The sequence below is a fragment of the Callospermophilus lateralis genome, chromosome 1 (genome assembly GCF_048772815.1).
Source record: "Callospermophilus lateralis isolate mCalLat2 chromosome 1, mCalLat2.hap1, whole genome shotgun sequence".
Lineage (NCBI taxonomy): Eukaryota > Metazoa > Chordata > Mammalia > Rodentia > Sciuridae > Callospermophilus > Callospermophilus lateralis.
The window spans coordinates 171,669,481-171,691,023 of record NC_135305.1 but is presented as its reverse complement, the minus strand read 5'-3'; the positions used below and the strand labels follow the sequence as shown (position 1 = coordinate 171,691,023).

General features: G+C 40.5%; 1 protein-coding gene across 14 annotated transcripts in view; it reads right to left on the bottom strand.

Annotated features, from left to right (window-relative positions):
- The window catches only part of Cadps (calcium dependent secretion activator), a 480,817-nt gene that overhangs the window by 97,884 nt on the left and 361,390 nt on the right, over positions 1 to 21,543 (bottom strand). For 9 of the 14 annotated variants that reach the window (XM_077105438.1, XM_077105444.1, XM_077105437.1 and 6 more), the window contains 3 exons: positions 9,801 to 9,907; positions 3,223 to 3,379; positions 2,060 to 2,201 (listed from right to left, as the gene is read on the bottom strand). In XM_077105438.1, the coding sequence (XP_076961553.1) occupies positions 2,060 to 2,201; positions 3,223 to 3,379; positions 9,801 to 9,907 (406 nt within the window). Of the gene's footprint in view, positions 1 to 2,059; positions 2,202 to 3,222; positions 3,380 to 4,589; positions 4,611 to 8,738; positions 8,748 to 9,800; positions 9,908 to 21,543 lie in introns of all 14 variants that reach the window. The other 5 variants (XM_077105449.1, XM_077105454.1, XM_077105442.1 and 2 more) reach the window with 2 other exon arrangements.

Here is a 21,543-nt window from a genome sequence, read left to right as displayed (position 1 = left end):
TCACAGCTATTCTCCAAAGCAGAATTATATTGATTATAATGAGTGATTAAAAAAAATTAGTGTTGGGCACAATGGTGCACGCCTGTAATCCTAGTGACATGGGAGGCTGAGGCAGGAGAATCTCAAGTTCAAAGCCAGCTGCAGCAACTTAGCAAGGCTCTGAGCAACTTAGTGGGACTCTGTCTAAAAAAAAAAAAAAAAGAAGAAGAAGGGGGTTGGGGATGTGTCTCAGTGGTTAAGCACCCCTGGGCTCAACTATGGCACAAAAATAGAAAGAAAGAAAGAAAGAAAGAAAGAAAGAAAGAAAGAAAGAAAGGAAGGAAGGAAGGAAGGAAGGAAGGAAGGAAGGAAGGAAGGAAGGAAGGAAGGAAGGAAGAAAGAAAGAAAGAAAGAGAAAAAAAATTAGAAGCCTCTCATTAATGCCTTACCATCAAGGGATCCAGTTTCATCCTCATGAGTTAAAAAGGCAACAGGGCCATGTCAAGAGGCCATTATCAACCTAAGGATGATAAGCTAAAATTTAAATTTCTTGGCATTTGCAAATAAAGAGTTACTGCCTATTAACTTGCTGTCAGTAGAACAAGCTAGAAATCATTCCTCGTGGCTCAGAGAAAGCTCAATCAGTCAGTCATATACAGTGGAATATTAGAGGGAGAATCTTAATTTAGGAAATCGCTTAAAAACAGGTCAAAGATTCCACATTGAGGACAAGCTTCTTGAATATTTATCTGGACTTCCTTTAGGTCACTAGGACATAGTCCAGTCCCACTTTGTTCTACATGGATTGCTATGCCCCAAAGATGTAAAAGGAAACAAAAACAAAACCTAAAATTTGATAGGGAAAAGCCCGGAACCAGACTTCATTAGACTTTTGCAAACCACACCACAAACTCTCCACACAGGGGTCTCTATTTACAGACAGGGAAGGCTGGGCTGAGCCTCTGGCATCCTGGGGGCACAGCCCTCTGCTTGGCTGGGGAATGGAGGTGACACAGACTCCACCAAACACAATCAAATGGGACCTGCGATGTGCTAGACAGTGGTGAACATGAACAAACTCAACCCACAGCATGTCCTGTGACTTTTTCCTGCAGGATAGAAAAATCCATTTTAAAATGCAGACTGTGGTCAGGTACATTAAGGAAACTCTGGGTTAATCAGAGGTGAGCAAGATTCTGTGTAACTAGAATCTCAGAGTTGGCAAACTAGCCCGCTTTGTGGCTGTTCAGGATAAGGGTATGGGTGGACGAGTTGGGTAGGTGTGTTTCCTGAAGTCATCTGGCTGTAGAGTTCTTTTTTGAGGTGTGTCTCAAGGGCCCAACCCAGGAATAGCAAACTATGCCCTGTTTGGTATATAAAGTTTAGTGGAACATAGCCACAGTCATCTATAACTATTTTCATGATACAATAGCAAAGTTGAGTGGTTGTGTTGCAGATCATGTGAATCAAGAAGCCTAAATGTTTATTATCTGGCCATTTTTTTGTTTGTTTGTTTTGGTACCAGGGACTGAACCCAGGGGTGCTTAGTCACTGAGCCACATCTCCAGCCCTTTGTAATATTTTATTTAGAGACAGGGTCTCACTGAGTTGCTCAGGGCCTCACTAAATTGCTGAGGCTAACTTTGAACTCGAGATCCTTCCGCCTCAGCCTCCTGAGCCACTGGAATTACAGGAATAGTCATCTGGACTTTTATAGAAAAAGTTTGTTAACCCTCTGAGAACCCTATGGAACACACTTTGGGAAACACTAATTGCTTGGGATAACACCATTTGAGGAAGATACACAGTACAAATATCACCGCCAGGTTTATATCACTTCATCCTTATCAAACTTTGTGCAATAAAACAAAGGTTTCACTTCATAAAACATTTCTCAACCTCTTCCCCCCACCCCATTTGGGCAAGAAAGGTAAGAGAACCATGGTAGGAAATAAATAGAGTGCTTGCTTTCTATTCAGGCTAACAATGAAAATGTCATGTGACACCATCAATCCATTTCTGGATGACTCTCCAGTCATTTGCACCCAAACTCCGATGGTATCAAAAGAGGTTTCCTTACTTGACTGGTTCCCATGACTCCCGCTCAAAGCCCCTGTGAATGGATTGTGCAATTGAGGACTCCATCAAATCCACATATCTAACAACAAGTGGGGCAAACAGGTCTTGCAGGTGTTTGTGGAATTTTCCATTGCACAAATTATCTAGAACAGAGAAACAAAAGCTTGGTAAGAACCCACAGTTGCTTTATCAAAGTACAGCATACACACAGAGATGATGGCATTCTATATTAAATACCCTGCTTTTAAGGAACTGGTCCCTGCCAGCCCCCACCCCCCTGACAAATAAAAGAGGAGAGAAAAAAAAAAAAGAACATGAACAGAAGTTCATGCTTCAATCTCTTTGGAAGAGAAATGACATTCAAAAATACTTTTACTCATTTTGTGTCACTTAAGAAAAAACAATGATGCTCCTTCAAGAAACAACACAATAGCAATACATAAAATCTTTTTTCTTTGGGGGGGCGTACCAGGGATTCAACTCAGGGGCACTCAACCACTGAGCCACATCCCCAGCCCTGTTTTATTTAGAGACAGGGTCTCACTGAGTTGCTTAGCACCTTGCTTTTGCTGAGGCTGGCTTTGAACTCGAGATCCTCCTGCCTCAGCCTCCTGAGCTGCTGGGATTACAGGCATGCACCACCCTTCCCGGCTAATGCACACCATCTTTTATGTTTATCTTGCTCCCATTCAGTTACCAGGAAGAAAGAACATTCTTTACTCCCTCTCTTCCTCCATCACCCTCTCTAGGCAAGGAAAATCAATTTATAGCTATTATTTCCATAAGGCACATTGTAATTGCTTGCAGTGCTATTGCACCAGAAATCATTTCTGACTGAGAAAGCATCTTCTGATAAACAGTGACCAGTGTGAAGAGGGTAAGCTAATTCATTTGATTGAGGACAAATTATAAGGCATGGACACCTCTTCTCACATTGCTCTTGGGTTTTTTCTCTGCAGTTAAGAGAGGGCCTCTCTGTCACAGGACACTTTCTGGAAGAAAGGGAAGGTCCTTGAGCTACGAGATGTGTGCGTGTGTGTTTAGGTCACGGGAGCACCATGAAGCTCTCCATCCAACCCACGGTCTCAGTAGGGTAAAGATGTCTTAGCAACCTATTTGTCTGCTCACTACTCCAGAAAGTCAAACATCCAAGATGATACATACAGTCGGTTTGGAGAAAATCGTTCAGTAGCTGAAACAGCGGAAAACTGTCCCATGTATCTGGGGGTTGCACTTCTAATGCTGCATCCATGTCCACCGCAAAGAGGGACAGGAACGTCTCTGCGTGCTCCACCATTAAGTCCGACCACCACGCGAAGGCCTTTGAAATGTGGCAGAAAACAATAGACACAAGAGGCGGTCAGTTTCTCTGTCGGATACAAGATGTGATCTGTAGCCCTCGCTGTTCAAGATTGACTATGCATCCAGCAGGGTGTGGTCATTTTTATTGTAAAGAGAACAGCATTTTGGAAACAAATGGGGGCTCTCGGGGTCCAAGGCAGTGCTCCTGCCACGCGAGAGCCTCTTCTCTGACCTGGAGGTCAGAGGTTGCAGCTGTAGAAATGACAGACGTGGACCTTCTGTTCAATTTACAATAACTCAGTAGGTTTGGAGTCATGCTGTCAATCACCGTTGGTGGCTAGTTCTTGCTCTAAAATATTAGAAGAGGGGAGTTTCTTCACTGTGTTTATGGGTTTTCTGCTGGTCTAACTTTAAAATTGGTCATTATCGATCACATTAATCTACATGTCTGGGGCTTCATTTGTCTAGGGTCTTGTACAAACTCAAGGACTCGTGTTTCCCTACACGTTGGGGATGTTACTTCTATTTCAGGGCTAAGTCCAAGGAAGCCATTACTGCAATTGTCCACAGAAAGTGTGAGTTGAAATCTCTTTCAGCAGGGAGGTATTTGGTTTTGCATCTGGTCTGGAGGAAAGATCAGGCTTAAGCTAGGAAACACTGAGTAAAATCAGGACTTCACTTCTCTGGGGGTTGGACATGTATGTACATTGAAAACCAAAAAATATCAGTGAAGTAACTCATTTTCATGCACATGGGCCCTTGGAAAACATTGTGCAGGGTCTTAGGGCAATCATTCACATCAGACTTGGCCAGATGTGAATGCAATTCAAAGGCATGCATGCATGGTGGCTAATCATTTCTGGCAAAGAGCATGCAGAATGTGTGGCGGTGTCAACAGGCCCTGTTTTGCTGATTTCAAAGAGAGCAGAAAAAACAAATTGCCAGTCCCACTAGCCCCCTCCACCTCCCCACTCAATGCTGTAAAGTATTTACACTGGAAACACTTTCCGGAGCATTCACACACCCCTCCCCCCTCCCCCCCAAAAAAGGTGGGAAGGAATTTGAAAACATGAAAGATGATCATGGAAATAATTCCATAAATGGAAGGGTTTGTTCAATGGCCAAGCTCTTCTGTGATCTAGTAGTCATTGGAGGGGATAATCTATCAGCCACTAGGAGGCAGAACAGAGGTCCACCTCTCTTCTTTTGTGAGATTTTACTTTACTTACTTCTCCTTTATCAACATGTGGCTGGTTTGCAAATTAAATGGAAAAAATCAAGTCATGGACCATTCTGCAAGGTTGGCTTGACTGGAAATAGACACCTGCTGTTTCCATTTTTAATGTACAGTAAAACCTCACGGATTCAGAGTTATGGCAAAGAGAAATGCTGGTCTGTCACCAAAATTTAGCCTAAAGGGTTGGCGTCTTTAACAGAGATATCATTTAACAGCTTTTGAACATAGTTTGTAATTGGGCACCAAAGTAAATGGTATTCATAAAGTCTACATGGGTTATCATACCCATGTATCACAAATGTGTACTTAAAAAAATTCTTCTAATAATTGTGGATAAGTTAACATATAAATTAAAATTTAAAAAGTGGGGGATTTAATTTCATAGGTTATGGGATAGAAAAACTATGGAAAGTCTCTAACTAGTAAGAAGAGCAATTAGAATTTCAAGGGCAAGTTTGAGATCATGCCAAAAATTTCACTTAAGAGAAATTTAAAAAGCCACATCTGCAAGAGTATTGTCACAGATTCCAAGCATTTGGGTCTGAACTGATGAGGTTTTATTGTAATTTGACCATCTGGGGTGAGAAACCTAGAGTCTGGGGTTGCTTCTCTAATTACTGACTAAATCCAGCAGAGGAAGAAATCCCCTGCCCACCCCCCCGAGCTTTCCCAGCCTTCAGCCTCTTAGGCAGAGACTCTAAATACTGGAACTTGCTGGACTCCCATCCCACCCTTAACCCTATATGGAGGACCAACTCTCATCAAACCTGATCCAGGGTATTTGTAAAATTCACAAAGGTGAGTATTTTTTTCTTTTACTGATCAACTACTTCTTTGGGGTGAGCCAAACAAAGCTGGGTAGACCCCGTTGCTTTTCCAGACACAATGTCAAGGGAAAAAAAAACAAAACAAAACAAAACCACAAACCAAAAGAAAAACAAACCATAAATGTCTGAAATTAAAAATTTCTTAACCCAATCTCATATTTGGTTTTTACCAGCTTTTATTTAAAAGTTACAAACCATAGACCATCAGAAACGCCACTTTTACCACCTATAATGAACATAATCCCTTGTTGTAATTTAATATAATACCAAGCGAGTGTCTACAGTCCTTGAAATAATAATCATCTAGATTGGCAACCTTAAAAAGAACAGTAAGTACTGTAGTATGGGTCATCACTATGGAAGTTGGTGGGGGAATTTAAAATTTGAGTGAACCAAGAGAATTTAGATTTGGGACTTGCAGAAGAAGTGAAAATTAAGAGCCATTTTTGTAAGGTAATTCTTTTAAAAACCCTATCATCCAATTTGACTCTCAAGTAAGAGATAAAGATCCTCTCAAGGGCAATAATAACCAAAAAGCCAAAGTGTAATATCGATTCAATGAACAAAATGTATGTGACTGGTTTGAGGGATGCCTTCAAAAAATAGATGATACATATTTATTTATTTCGTGCCTGTTCCTACAGGTGAATGCTATTTTTGTACATGAGCAAATCTTCAGAGTTTGTGGGGAGCTAATTTTCAATGTTCATGGGTATCTGAAGTCTCAATAAACCTCTTCCAAAGATATTCAGAGTCACATATTGGCTTCTAAATACTTACCCAGTGCTTTTCCCTATTCAAAGACAAAGCTGTGTGCTTTAGGGGTACAGTTCACCACACTGAACACACTTTATTTTGCACACAAACTAACATGTATATATGTACCCCTCTGTGTACCACAATACATATATACATATACATACGTATACATAGAGAGAGATCAGGAAGAGAAAGCAACAATATGTGAAGGCATAATTCATATGTGCATTAGGCTCTTCTAACAGAATTTAACTGGAAGAATGAGAGAAATGTGACAACTGTTACCCTAAATGGCATGTATGCACAGTATAGAATGTGTTCTTAGCCAAGGCAATTTTTTTTTTCTCTTGGGACATTTAATTGCTTTATCTTGGAATTAAATATGGCTTTAAAGATTGTTAATTTTTATTTGTTTTTGGATGGGGGCAGGTTAATTTCATTCGTGTAGTACTGCCCAACAGCATGCCCTCAAGCCTCTTAGGTGATGGAATCAATAAGGGGACGTTGAGAATAAATAGGTGTGTGTGAGGGGGGCTTCCAGGACCACTCCACCAGGAAAGGACTCCCTCTCCTTTCAGCACTTTCTGTCTGTTCTCATTCATCTGGCACTTTCTATATAGGTTTTGACCTTGGCATGATCGGACAATCATATATTTAATACCACAATAGCCAAGCTTTACTTGCTGTGTGTCAGGCACAAGGTCAGATCCTTTGCTTAAAGTAGCCTCCTAACAAGGACCACCTTTATCTCCAATTTATAGGATAAGAGAGGTTGAGTAACTAGGTCAAGGTCACAAAGCAAGGAGGAGGCACAGCAGGAATTCACAGCACAGCTTCTCAGGCATGTAGCCTGAGTTCCTGCTACCCTGCATTCTCTCCCTTGAAGGGCAAGGCTCCCTTCTGCCCCTCACAAAGCACCAGGATACTTGCCTCAGCAGATAGAAGATGCTCCATAGGCAGCTCTGACTGAGTAATAAATAGGATCTGTGATGGGGAGAAATGACTAATTTGGGAAATAATCCTATACATTGATTTAAAAGAAAATTTGATCTCTGGAAATCCAAAGGGTGTTAAAGTTCTCTTCACTAACTTCTAAAGGTATTAATAAAAACAGAATCGAATTTATTTGAATTTATTTAAATTTATTGTGTATATTTGAGCTTGTATTCCTGAGTGACTTTTATTTATATATATATATATATATATATATATATATATATATATATATATATATATTTATTAATTTTGTTACCAGGGATTGTACCCAGAGGTGGTTAACCACCTGAGCCACATCCCCAGCCCTTTTTAATATTTTATTTAGAGAGAGGATCTGGCTAAGTTGCTGAGGGCTTCACTAAGTTGCTGAGCCTGGCTTTGAACTCGTGATCCTCCTGCCTCAGCCTCCTGACCCACGGGGATTACAGGTGCCATGGTGCTGGCCCTAAATGGCTTAAATATACAAAGTTAAAATATTTTGTGTTGATGATTAGAGAGGCTAGGTGGGATAATGTTTAGCAGTTAGTGATAAAGCCCTTTTTAGAAATGTGAAAAAGGCCTTTCTTAGAATATAAACTTTCCCTTGGTGGCCCTTTTGAGAGATGTAGAAAAACTCAACATCATTTCTTAGCCTGTAGTAGCCTCAGATAAAAACTTGATCGTTAATCAAGTGTATCCGTTGTTTTTCTTCGGTTATTCACTTAAAATCACAGTGGGGACTGAGACAGACTGTCCTCCTTGGGTCCTTGTCTCACAAATGTATGGATCAAGCCTGGACCCCTCAAATCTGGAGAAGGCAGGTGGGAGCTCCCCCTCCCCTCCATGCTTCTGGAGATGATTTTGAAGATACCCAGAAAGAAAACACTTACCACCATTGCTGGAACCCTGAATGCCCCCATCTAAAAAGACCGTCCTGTGTGACAGAGACAAATCCTAACTCGACTCATGGGTCAGGAAGTCAGCCCAGGTGTGCGTGGCTGGAGGTTGTTGATTTGATGTCCCATGTCACTCACAGCTGAGGGTCCTTGCTAGGTGATTTATGAGTTAATGATTCCCACCTAAGGGGACTGTAGCCCATCCTCAGAGGGGACTTTCGGGGCCATGGTGATTCTTCGGCACTCTCTCTATATATAAATACTGTATATATGACTCACATACAGACAGTCTAGAGGGAGATTAGTATCACTCCAACGAGCTTCTAGTTACTAAGCTTGGGACTCATTTGCTGTAATAAAGGGAAGTACAGACGGACATAGGGAACTACCACAGGCTAAGGACAGAATCAAGGCAGGTGGGAGGCATGTGTGGGATGTAACTGCAGTCATTGTAGGTATACCAATCGCTTCATGCACGCACAAGAGAATCACCCCACATTTACCCTGCCGTGGAGGGCCACCCATGTCACAAGCAGTCCACTGGAAGTTGCTGTTACATTCCTTGGGTCAGTGTTAGAAAGCAGGAGCACCAGGGGGGGAAAGTCCCATTAGAAGACATGGTACTAGAAGGGCATGCACAGAGTATGACAGCAGGTGGCCGGTTCATTCGGTTTAGTCACATACCTCTTTCCCCTGCCACGATCAGCCAAGATTGAATAGAACAGTAGAGAAACAGGGAGGAAATTTAAATATGCAATCAGGCATTAGTCGGGCTGGTTGGATTTATGGTGTATTATGTATCACTTAACTGGTCTGTCAGTTTTCCGTTAGTCATGGGAATGATCCCTTTAGGTATGTGGGAAATAACTTTTATGGAACACTTTTACCCCTCCCCCTTTTCTGTAAATCTGAATGCAGAAGAGAATTGGTGTAATTTTAAAAGAGGCTATTTTAAGAGAGACATGATTTTCAAGCTCAAATTTTAAATGAGTACTGCTATTACTGTTCATCTTCATAAAATGTAGAAATCACTTCTTGGAGGGGTGGGTTGTTTAAGTCCATATAGGTTTGGGATTTAGTGGGTCTTGAAATCTCTGTTTATCATTGTTATCAAAATCATAATATTTATAGTGGTTTGAAAAATTAAAGAGTGAACTGTATTTATCTAGGTGTGTATTAGGAAACTGACAAGTTGAACGACACAGAATAATTTGCTTCTGTCACTGTGTTTAACAACCCAGGTGATCTAAAATAAATAAATAAAAAAGAGATCCTATTACAAGAAGAATAAATTACAGAGATAGATTAAAAAACATGGCTCTCGATTCACACACCAAAGAACCCTTTGAAACAACAGTGGCGGCCACAAAAAACAACCACAAAAGACCAAAAATAAATAAATAAATAAAAAATAAAAAGAAAGAAAACTAGAATTTGTGTGTTCTGTACAATGGTAACCAGATGTGGCTTGAATAATTCACTTTAAGATGAACTCACCTCATTAGTTTCTTGCTAGAAACATCTGAAAACTTAAGGTTGAAATGCATAACCCACAACCACTGCGTGCTTGCTTTAAGCAACTTTCCAAAGTCTTCTCCTTCCAAAACTTCCACTTTGATTCTCTTTGCAAGCCCAGTTAAAAGAAAATGGCAGTTAAGGCATCTGATTCAGGACCTGGTTGGTTGAGTCAGCTCTGTGACCACAGTTAAGGGAAGCTCAGAGACATTTCCCACCGAGCCTGCTCACCTCTGCGTGGTGTTCCTCATTTTGTTGAAGGACTTCAATGACTAGTTCAGCGAGACGTATTGTATCTTCGAGCTTTTTGGCAGGAGTGATTAACCGGCCTACATTTTCTGTAGTACAAGAATTAGTATTAAAATTCAGCGAACGTGGCAGGCTAGTTGCATGGCCATTAGAACTAGTGGATAAGAAATTTTGAATAGTTCCCGACTTTTTTAAAAACAAGTTTCATGCAAATGTTAAGTGCCATGTAATTAGTAGTGAGCAAACCATAGAGCCGTTTTTTATTATTATCACCATCGTTATAACAGGTATTAGGAAAAAGCAGTGCTCCAGCTTCAAATTTGCATAGGAAGCTATATTAAGTCTATGACAGCCCATTTCAAATTTAGTGACATTTTCTACACATGTTCTTTAAAGACAGCATAAAAGCACTATCCTATGTCATTCTCTAGTCTGTGTTCAGGCTACCTGAGGTGGGAAGATGTAATAGAAGCTTAATCTTGATCGATGCTATGTCTGTTTTCTAGAATGGTCATTCAGCATTTAATACTACAGCATAGTTTTTTCATTCTAGGTATGTATGTTGGTATTGGGATATTCATTTTGAAAAAGCAGATTTAAAGTTCTGTGTGCTTCAAGTTGTCTAGGGAGGAGATTGAAAAGAAAAAAAAAAAACCCAAAACAAAAAAATAGACATTTCCAGGCTATTATGGAGAAGGCAGAAGAGAATTCTCAAAAAGGATTTTGGGGATAGATTATTACACAAAGTGGTAGTAGTTTGTGCCATTGGTTGCTCTAATTGAAGATTTATCCATTAGATTGCAACAATGTCTTCGTTTTTTGGTTTCTTTTTTTTGTTTTAGTTTCTCTTCTGTGCACCACATCTAGCTCAGGAAGAAACTGAACCATCCCTGGCTTTCTATTGCAGCCTTCAGAGAGCTGCGCTTGGCAATGCTTGGCAAGGCCATGATACTGCCAAAAAATTACCCATATTTTCATTGGAGAAAAGAATCATATTGAAACATCAAGGGATTCTCTTAGCCAGTGAGATGGAATACAAGTAGTCTGAACTTGCAGGGAAATTTGCATTTCCGGATGAGTCCCTTTCAGACCTTGGAGCCTCAAAGTCATTTAGAACACATGGGGTCCAATGAAAAGAAGTTGTTCAGCAGAATTGCACAGGAGGTATATAGGTTCACAAAAGGACTGCTGAGGGCTGGGGATGTGGCTCAGTGGTAGAGAACTTGCCTAGCTTGTGCAAAGCCCTGGGTTCAATCCCAGTACTGCAAAAAAACAAAACAAAACAAAACAAAACAAACAAACAAAAAACTTCATAAAAAGGTTCTTTTTTGGGGGGGAGGGGATTGGAGATTAAACAAAATTCTAGATGGCTAATTTATAGTAAAAGGCCTCATAACTTCCTTTTGTATATTTCTTATCAGATCATTAGTAAGTTAGGATTTCCTAATGAAAAATAAATTTGGTGAAAAGAATGCAAAAAGAACGTTGGAGTCCCTGGGGGCTAAGACTGGAGAAGAGGATTGGGTAAGATTGTCCAACCAGGCCTGGTGGCTGGCATGACAAAGGCTTCCAGGGCACTGGAATCTCCATCGTCTCCGCCACGCCCAGGTGGAAATATGGCTGGATCTGGTTGGAGCATGAAGAGGGGAGTTCTGGGGGAACATCAGACATGTGTCAGATGGAGAAAGGCCAACAGCCAGTGAGGAGATGTGGAAGTTGAGTGTTGACAGCTCTTGCCTGGTCCAGAGCAAGAAATACTCAGAGAAAGATTGACTGGTGCTTTTGGGGCCCCTGATCTGTTTGTAATTTTATAAGACTATCATAATTTCATGAATAGGCTTTCAGGCATTTCTACAAACATACTGCGTATATATGCTTGAGTAATATGTGTAGAGTGAGGTATTTGCATTTTGATAGTAAATATGCATAGGCTACTATTTTTTATTAGTTGATATTCACATTTACACATCAATTTGCAAATTCCTCATCCTATACTTATTACCCATTTGACACATACACCCACATACATACATCACACACTTACATACATTTTCTAGAAACCAGACAAGCCTGCACATTAATACAAATCTGCAGGAAATCCCACTGGGACACATCTTTGAGATCTCTCACTTTAAAAACAGAGAGCATTTTCCTTTTGGATGGAATACTCACCAAATCTAAGGGGATTCTTGCTGTATCTAACATACAATGCAGAAATGAAAAAATAAATTTAAAAAGCGTGAATGATTTTTTATGTTTGGAGAAATCCAAGATGCTTAAGATAGGACCACCTGAAGATTTGTTTTAATATGCAGTACTTTTAGATTGACTACAATATAGAAATCCATAGATACACATAAAGTGTGCATGTGCACACAGGCTTTCTAAGAGTGTGTGCACATGTACCAGATATGTGTATGCCTGATGTATATATATACAGACAGTATGTTTAATAAAACCTTTTTCAATTTTACTTGAACATGCAACCATTCAAGTGAGCTGGTTAAGAATCTTTTAATCTAGAACACTTGATCTGCCAATTCACCCATTTAGCCAGACGTTCGTTGACCATCAATTAATTATGGTTTCATTATCTGTAGATCAAGCCATTTGAGTGAGACATAGTACTATTTTCCTGTTCATTTGCATAGCTGATTTACTAGCTAAATGGCAAGGAGGAAAAAAAAAAAAAGACTAGACATGATTTCTCTGAGATGTTGTCTTTAAAGAAAATATTGTGTAAAATCCTTCAGCGCTCCCCCCCACCCCCACCCGGAGGTCAAGGAAAAGTTTGTGCTTAGAAATGATTTTTTTTTTTTTTTTGCATCACTTCTGCTGTCTTGAAATGTTCTGCAATATTCCTGTCCCCCAATCTTGCACTAGCTGGAGCACTGACAAAAGAGAACTAAAAATACTGTATACTTAGGAAACATTTCATACAACAGAATTGAAGCTCATAACATATAAAAAAATTGTCATGCAAAATGTTATGCAACAACAATGTTATTTTGTGCTGACATTGAGATTTGAAAATGTTGCATATGTCAGACAGAGCTAGACAAAAAAAAAATGTGGACATTTGGAAATAAATGCTCTCTTTTGAGTATCTCAAAACCTACAGCATTAAACTCGAGAGCCCAAGCCTCAGCTTAGAATTCCAAACTGAAACAAAATTTCAAGAAGGGAAAGTGAACAGAAAAGCCAACTAAGCTAGAAAGCTGCCGAGTACAGGAACAATAGAAGTTTACAGTACTTGATGTTGGCCTAGGCATGCCTTTGAGCCTCTGATATAACATGCTGGTCTGCGTTTGGGTGGGTGGAGGAGGAGGAGGCCCAGGCGGTGGCGGGGGACCTGCTCAGGAAGGTGAAGAGAGGCGGTAAAAAAAAAAAAAAAAAAAAAAAAGAAAGAAAAAAAAAAAGTAAAAGAGACAAAGTGACTTTGACAAAGGGTGACAAACTCTGAAAAGAACAACCCAACAAATGATCAAACACAAATGGAGAGCTGATACTTTCTCGGCATTGCTTGAACGTGTGACAGAGGCGTGACATTATTTGACAGACTCTTACCAGCGTCTCTGGTATCACCCCTACTGAGACACCCACAGCAAATACTGGATGCTTCATCTAGATGGATGGGTATGAATGATGACGGCAACATTATTGACCCAAAGAAGAGATGCTTTTGTACCATGAAGAACGCTTATGAACCAATAGCAGCTTCTTCCGTTCAGGTGACCAGGTAACAGGACATGATGTCTGAATAGTTGGAAGTTTTGGTTTCTCAACCCCCATAGGCTACCTACCAGCTTTCCAGGTAACCTTGCACCTGCTACTTAGTTTAGTTTCCTCACCTATAAATTCCAAGTATTCATGTCTTTTCTGTGTCCCTTGCAGGCATGGGAGAGATCTAAAGTCTAAGGTGCCTCCAAATGTTTATTTGTTACCTCCACATTGTGAGAAGGCTGGAATTAATTGCTTTGCCAAAGCAGACGAAGGGCCGTTATTAGTTCAAGTTAGCTGGGAAATATTCTTGCTCCCTTTGTGGAATTTCAACATGTCAAAATCTGTCATTTTGGGGGAAAATGTGTGGTATCTGATTGTTTCCAGCTCATTTAATTATTTTCAATTTGGAATTCTCGTGGCTTTTATATTGTGGGTTGAATCATATATAAAAACTTGCCAGCTTATCAAATATGTTACTTGCTATTCCAAATGTTAGAATACCGTAATCAGCACTTGACCCATCTGTCATGTGGTTTACAATATCGGCACTGCAAACATCCTGTAACAATAGCCTCTCCTTCCATATAGGCACGGTGCACCGATGGCGTCCACTGTTCTCTCTCCATAATGAGTGTCTCATTAACCTTGGACCCGCTCCTTTCTGCTAGCTCTGGTTTACAAAGCAATCTGTACAGTGAGGGGGACATACTCTGTTGCCAAGTTTGCTTCTTGGTTTGCGTGAATTTTCAATTGGGAAAATGAATTTTACGGCAGGCGTATAGGAAGTGGAATTCTAGTGACATTAATAGGAAAGGAAAAAAGAGTGGGGGATATGGATAACTATAATATTCTGGCAATATCATCTATTAAAAACAAGACTCCACAGGATCCTTTTCTTGCTGGACCACCTCGATGTTTGGCACATAGGACCAAAAAGTATCTTTACCCATTTCTTCTTATTAAAATTGTTTAGAGGAAAAAAAAATGGGTGTCCATAGAATTTGGAAAAAAAGTCAACTTTAAATGATAACTATTTAAAGGCAGGCAATAACCGGTCCTTTTATTGTTAAAAGAGAAAGTAGTCCATACCTTATATTTTGCTGACAGCACTGCCTTGAAGTTAGGCACATCTCTGTCACATATACTTGTGGCTCTTGCAATAGATGCTTGCTACCTGAGTGTGTAATTCTCATGGAAACTTCCTACCCATTCTCACCCAGGTAACTGAATGGGTACCAACCTACTTGATCCGGGGGTTAAGGAAACAATGAAGCATCCCTAGGGTTGATCCATAATCTGAGAAGTAGCAGATACGTATTTTAGCTCAGTGGGTCTCGATGAGAAATTCATAAACGGATTCCTTCCTGCCAAATGTCTGTCCAGAATTCTGACAGTGAGGTTTGCCACCCTAGAAAAACAAGCTCCCTATTTTTTTTTTCTCTCACAGAGCAAAACAAAAACATCATACCTTGGTTTCCAACTTCATTTACCCAATTACCATTGCTCATGTTTACACAATTAAATCTGCTTGGCTTCCAAAGAGAGAGAGAGAAAGAGAGAGAGAGAGAGAGAGAGAGAGAGAGAGAGAGAGAGAGAGAGAGAGAGAGAGAGAGAGGGAGAGAGTTAAATGTGACTACAGAAAAACAAAAAGAGAATTCCTCTGCATGCTCAGCTAAGCCAAGGAAGAGAAGCATCCAGAAGCCAGAGACACTCCAATTAGCCCTTAAATAACCTGACCATCTCTGCTTCCAGCGAGCAAACTGCCAGTCCCTGAAATATCACGAGATGGATAGCCCACTTATTACCAAGTTCCAGCCATTGATGTATCACTGAAGATGCCAGTGTTTGTACTATGCTATTGCTGAAAATAACTAGCCTGTAAAATTTGCTGTAATTGGGGGTGGGGTAGGGTGGATAAAAGCCCCAGGAGGAACAGAAAGCCAAGCAGATAGATGCATCATGGTGGAAAGAGCACCCGGCCTCCTAGAATGATAGCTACAAGGACCAAAGCCTTCGGGGTTAACATCATTTCATTGGTGAGGCTGTCCATGCTGCATACTTGATCCCCTGGAATCTCCATGAATGTGCTTCAGGAGGCTTCATCTCCAGGGCAGTATAAAGAGTATGATAGGAAAGCAGATGGATGGATCATGGATTCTCTTCTCCACTTTTTTCCATCTGAGCCATCTTTTCTCCTCTCCATAAGAACCTAAGTTGGATGGGATAGTCTATTTTACCCTCAAAACATCTCTTGATCTCTTCTCCCACCACACTGGATAACATGCCCACACTCCTGTCGAGGTGGGTGGGCACATGAGTCAGGTCTCATTATCTCCACCTCTTCCATTGCTAAAACTCTCAAGCCAGTCTAAGTTCGTCCCTTTCTTGCTTTGTGGTTCATTCTCTTTCATGGAGCACCATGGTGATCTTTGCAAAGCACACATCCAAACTCGTCACACTCCTTCTCGAAACCTTCCAGAGAGTCCTTCTTAGCAAGAGTTATGCCTTCCTGTGCCATAATAAGACAGTGTCTTCATGACAAGCACCCAAATCCTTGGTCTGTAGCTCTATTTAAGTGCTCATGGTCATTTGTAAGAGCAGATTATACATACATGTCTGTCTCCCCCTCTACCCAGTGAATCCTGTATTTCTTCTTTTCTTTGGTGGGGGTGAGGGTACTGAGGATTGAACTCAGGGGCACTCGACTACTGAGCCACATCCCGGCCCTATTTTGTACACAGGGTCTCATTGACTTGCTTAGGACCTCGCTCGCTAAATTGCTGAGGCTGGCTTTGAACTTGTGATCCGCTTGCCTTAGCCATGCCTGGCCTGAATCCTATTTTCTAGGGCTTAGAGTATAGCCTGGCCCTGGGCAGGTCCTCACATATTGGTGTCAAGGGATCCTTAGTGAATCCTGCCCAATAAAGTGCTTTCATGGAAAAGACAATGCTCTGTTTTCAGTATGCACAGAAACCACATAGCACCATTTACCTCTTTCCCAAAGCCCCTGGTTACTTAATGGATGTACTAAGCTGAAATGCTAGGTAAAAATCAACATAACTGCAACTTCCAAGTCAGAGAGCAACTTCAGGTATCTTAATGCCATTAAAAAGGAGTAAGATAGTTTAAAAATATTTCTTATATACAATTTTTAATTTATTTATTGGCAAGTGGCTCTAATGCTAAGCTACATCCCCAGACCCCAAATATTTTTATTTAAATTCAAATAAAATATACCACAAGTGGAAAATGACACTTATGATTGATAGTTTTCTTCTCCAATTTGGTGTTTTTGTATTCAAAGTTAGGCTTTGTCCTGTGGGCTAAGCTATTGCACCTAAGACAAGTGAGCTTAATTCTGGATGGATGCTATAGTGGATCGGTTGTCCTTGTCCATGCAGAAAAGTTTCTCATGGAATAGCCTTTCCTCTACCCCATAAAGATCTGGTGGGAAAGTCAAATAACATGTCTTAGAGAAGCAGTCATGTGAGCTTAGCCTAACCAATCAGAGTGCCCCATGCCATGATCAGATATTATGTTTGGCTCATAATATTCTCATGTGACCCAGGATGGCCAATGAGACTCTTCTCTGGAATTTTACACAGTTGCTGGGAGAAGAAAGTTCTTTTTTCTTCTAGGGTCATTAACTTGGATAAAAGCCTGGGGATAACTGAGGCCATGTTGCTGCTCAAACACTTATATTACACTGAGTCATGTTAAAGAAGCCTTTAGCAGTTGGAGATATGAAAACAAACTAAACTTCTTCATTCCTGAGTCCAATTCCTTCATGAAGTTCCTAGCTAAAAATATGCCTTTTGCTTGCTTAAGTTATTTGAGTTTTTCTTTATGGTCACTTACTATAGCAAGAATACTGATTTAATAGCACTATTAAGGATCCATTCAGGGCTGGGGCTATAGCTCAGTGGTAGAGGGCTTGCCTAGCATGTGTGAGGTACTGGGTTTGAGCCTTAACACTGCATAAAAAACAAACAAACAAAGGGATGCTGTCCATCTACAACTGCAAAATAAATAAATGAATGAATAAATAAATAAATAATTAAAGTTGAAAAAAAAGGATCTGTTCAATCCCCAGTAATCATTCTTGTACATAGCCATTAGCTCTCTTGGACAGGATCTTAGAGCATCTGGAGGGATAGTTAATACAAGCAAATAAGCAACATGGTCAGAGAAAACTCTTGCCAGTTGTTGGGGGCTTAGCCCTTGACCTTCATGATGACCTCCTTTGGCACTAGCCCTAATATTCAAAACATCAAAGACACTGGCCTGGGCATACTCCTCTTGCACTGCATTCCTTTGGCATCTTGCATCCCCTTTGCCATAATCATCACATTTGCTTATTTTATGCCTATTTTTACATTAGTTCCATAAGGGCAGAGATCATGACTGCTTTTGCTCCTTGTATCCTCTCCTGCTACCTGGCATAGCTCCTGGAACTTAGTGAATATTCCAAAGGTAAGTAGAACTAGATTGCAATGTTTTATTTGACATGTATGAGGAAAAGATAAATTCAACTCCCATTATATTTCCTGACACCCAAAGAGCCATCCTTAGATTAGTAGCTTCAGTAATACCTGAGAGCTTGTTAGAAATGCAGATTTCCAGTCTCCATCACAAACGTATTAAATCAGAATCCACATTTCAATAAAATTCCCAGGGATTCCTCTGGACATTAAAGTTTGAAAGTACTGTTTTGTGTTCCCTTTTGGAAATAAAAAACTATATGTGCACCATAGCTTTGGATTTGAAAGAGTATTCTTTTAAATAATAATGAACAAATAATGACAGCCTGTATATGTGTATATATAGAAAGTGCATATTTATGTGCCAGACCCTGTGCTAAGAGCACAGGGTCTGGCACATAAATGTGTCTTAATTTTCAAAATGGCCCCATGGGGGAGCAATCATTCTTAGCACCTTTCGTGGAAAATAAAAGTGAGGATACAGAAATTAGAAAACCCAGTGAAGCCAAGTGAGTTCAAGTTTTGGTATCCCAAATCTCTGAGTGTTAGGGCTGATTCCTTGGATCTGCACAACTATGCTCTAATGTGTGGATGCTGGATGTCACCCCTGTCCAGTGGGATGCTTGGGATAGGTAATGGGTTGAGGATGCAACTACAGTCTTATGAATGCAGGGGAAGGGAGTCTGGTGGAAAGTAAGTCACTCAGTTTATTTTTAATCTGGGTTCTTTTCTGATCTGTTAAATGAGGGTTTGGGATTATCTAATAATCCTACATTTTATTTGTTACTATTTGAAAAACCCCTTTTTGGGATCTTGTTGCTGGAAAAGTTCAAGCATTTCATACTGTAGAAGTTAAAAATGTGGAATTAGAAAGACTCATGTTCAAATTTGGCTACAACTAATCTGCTGTTTAACCTTGGGAAAGTCACTTGATTTCCATGCACAAGAGAATAACTTCTTATTTAATTGAGTATACAAAGCACATTTTAACATTTCTGAAATCTGGATATATCTTGCTTGTCACAATTTAGTTGACAGCATTATTTCAGCATTAGTCCATTGGTTTGCATAGTATGACTGATAGCCTTTTAGAGTCAATGAAATGTGTCAATAAAAAAGCTTATGTGGTTCTTGCAAGAATTAAATGAGATATGAATATAACTACTCAGCACACAACAGATTCTCAATAAATGACAGTTATTTCTGTGGCATCATATCTTTTGGGGGAGGTAGAATAGACTCTGGCCTCACATTTGTTGAGAGACAACAAATTCTCTTCCTTGAGAATCCTTCTTGATGACGGTTTTGAAATATGTTTCTCTTTGCCCCCCTCACTTTTTGTAAAGTATAAATAAGGTGCTAGTGAACAGAATAATTTGAGCTTGGAAACGCTGATGCATGCATCACTGAAACAAAAAGGGTGAAAAGAGAAACATTTAACTCCTCGTGCATAAGACCTGAAGCATGGGCTGTCTTCCTCCAAGAACTGCTGGGATCTTGCAGGCTCGGGCTTCTCCCTTGCTGGTCCCTTGGGAAGAAAGCAGAGTGATGGCTTTGGATTGTGGGCTAGTGGGAATTGTGGACTTGGTCCTTTCTCTGTATGAACAGGCCTTGGACTTGTGGGACATTTGCTTTGATATAGGAAAAGAAACAGAACCTCCACACCACAGAATCTGCTTGGAAGTTCTCTGGATGGATATGACTCACTCTACAAAGTTTCTATCAACTGGACAAGAAAAAAAAGTCCCTTGTTCTTTGGCAATCTTCAGGAATCCCAACTGCCCTCAGGAAGGCTTTAGGATGAAAATAAATTTGGCCCTAAAGGGATGGTTTTATTATTTTGTAGTCTTCCTATGTGACAGGTTGTATGTACTTTTGGACTTATTTACTGAATGAATGAATATTATTGAAGTGTCTACCATTTCAGCTAGAAAATCTGAGTTGCAGGAAGAGACAAAAACTATGGTGCTTGCATTTAGTCAGATCTGAGTCAAATTCTGCTTGAAAAACTCACTTACCTTCCTGAATCTCAGCTCCCTCATGTGTATGTGGAGCAATAATGAAGTCTTCTTTACGGGAATAAGGTAAAGGAAGATCCAATCAGATCCTCCATGTAAAGTCCTTAGCACAGTGCCTGGGTCGGAGATGGGATGACTATTTATCCATCTGTTCATCCATCCATCTATCCATTCATCCATCCATCCATCCCTCTGTCCATTCATCCAAGTACCCATCTGCCCACCGTCCATACACCCACCATTCACTCATCCATGTACCCATCCACCTACTTATCTAGCTATATATCTCTGTTTGTATATACCCATCTATCCATCTACCCACCCACCTACTTCTGTCTCTATCATATATCTATCTCTATAAGTCATCTCTGTCCAATTTTGGAAATCCTTGGCATGTTCGAAGGAAAAAGTTGTTTTATTTCAAATTCCAGTGGAATCGTTATGATGCTCAGAAAATTATGCAAGTATTTAGCCAAGAATTGAGGCAAAACAGTAATAGTAGTGTCGACTTTCTTAGAGCCTGCTTGGTGGGGAACATGTGACGGTTTCAGTGGATATGTAGTTAAAATAATAGAATTCATTTGCAGGAGTCACAGGTTTTCTTTCACATACTAGCAATCCTTTGCAGCTTTCCCCTCTGTGATTAAACTCTTAATTTCTAATAATGCCACTAGCCAGAACACCCAAGTCCACCAAAGAGCCACCTGCAGATTCTGTTGCTTCTCAAGCTCTGCCTGACTAAAGGACTCAGGGGCCGCCACATTCTAGTGCCCGCATTCCAGCTCACCCAATTTGGAACTCTGGCAGTGTCCTGCTACCTCCATACCCACCCAGATTTTGGTGCTCTACTCCCTGAGGACATTGAAAAGAGAGGAGGAAGAAAATAACAAAAAATGTAAAGGTCAGCAAAGAAGCTATGACTGTAATTGTGATAGAGACCTGGGATGTTTAGAAGAGCTTCGATGTCCCAAGCCTTAAACCCATCTCTGCTTTGACCTTATGTTGTAAATTCAGTTTTCCTCTATTCCTGCACTTCAGTTGTTTCTCCCCATTGCTACTAGTGTGATTTTTCTGGAGTGCAAACCACCAAGCTGTCTCTTGCTTAGGGAACCTCTGATGGTTCTCTGTCACTTTGGGGGAGGGGTGAGACCGGGGAAATCATTCCTCTGAAAAATATCCTATGCATACAAAAGTGGGCTTAGATTTCAGGTTGAAAACCTTTGGACCATGAGATATAGTCAGAGCTCTGTCTCATTATGGCATATGAAGGCCTTTGAGATCTTGCCCCCATGCCTACCTTTGCCATCAACATCCGCCACTGCCACCATCTACTTTGATTTGCAGAATGATCAGTTACAGAGTAGTCAAGAGTGTGCTTCTGCTGGGCTCAGATTCTGGTTCTACCACTTATGTTTCTAGAAGTGCATGTTTAAGCTCTCCGTGCCTCAGTTTGCTCATCTGTAAAATGGGAGCAACAACAGCCTGTCTCCCATAAGGGGTTCT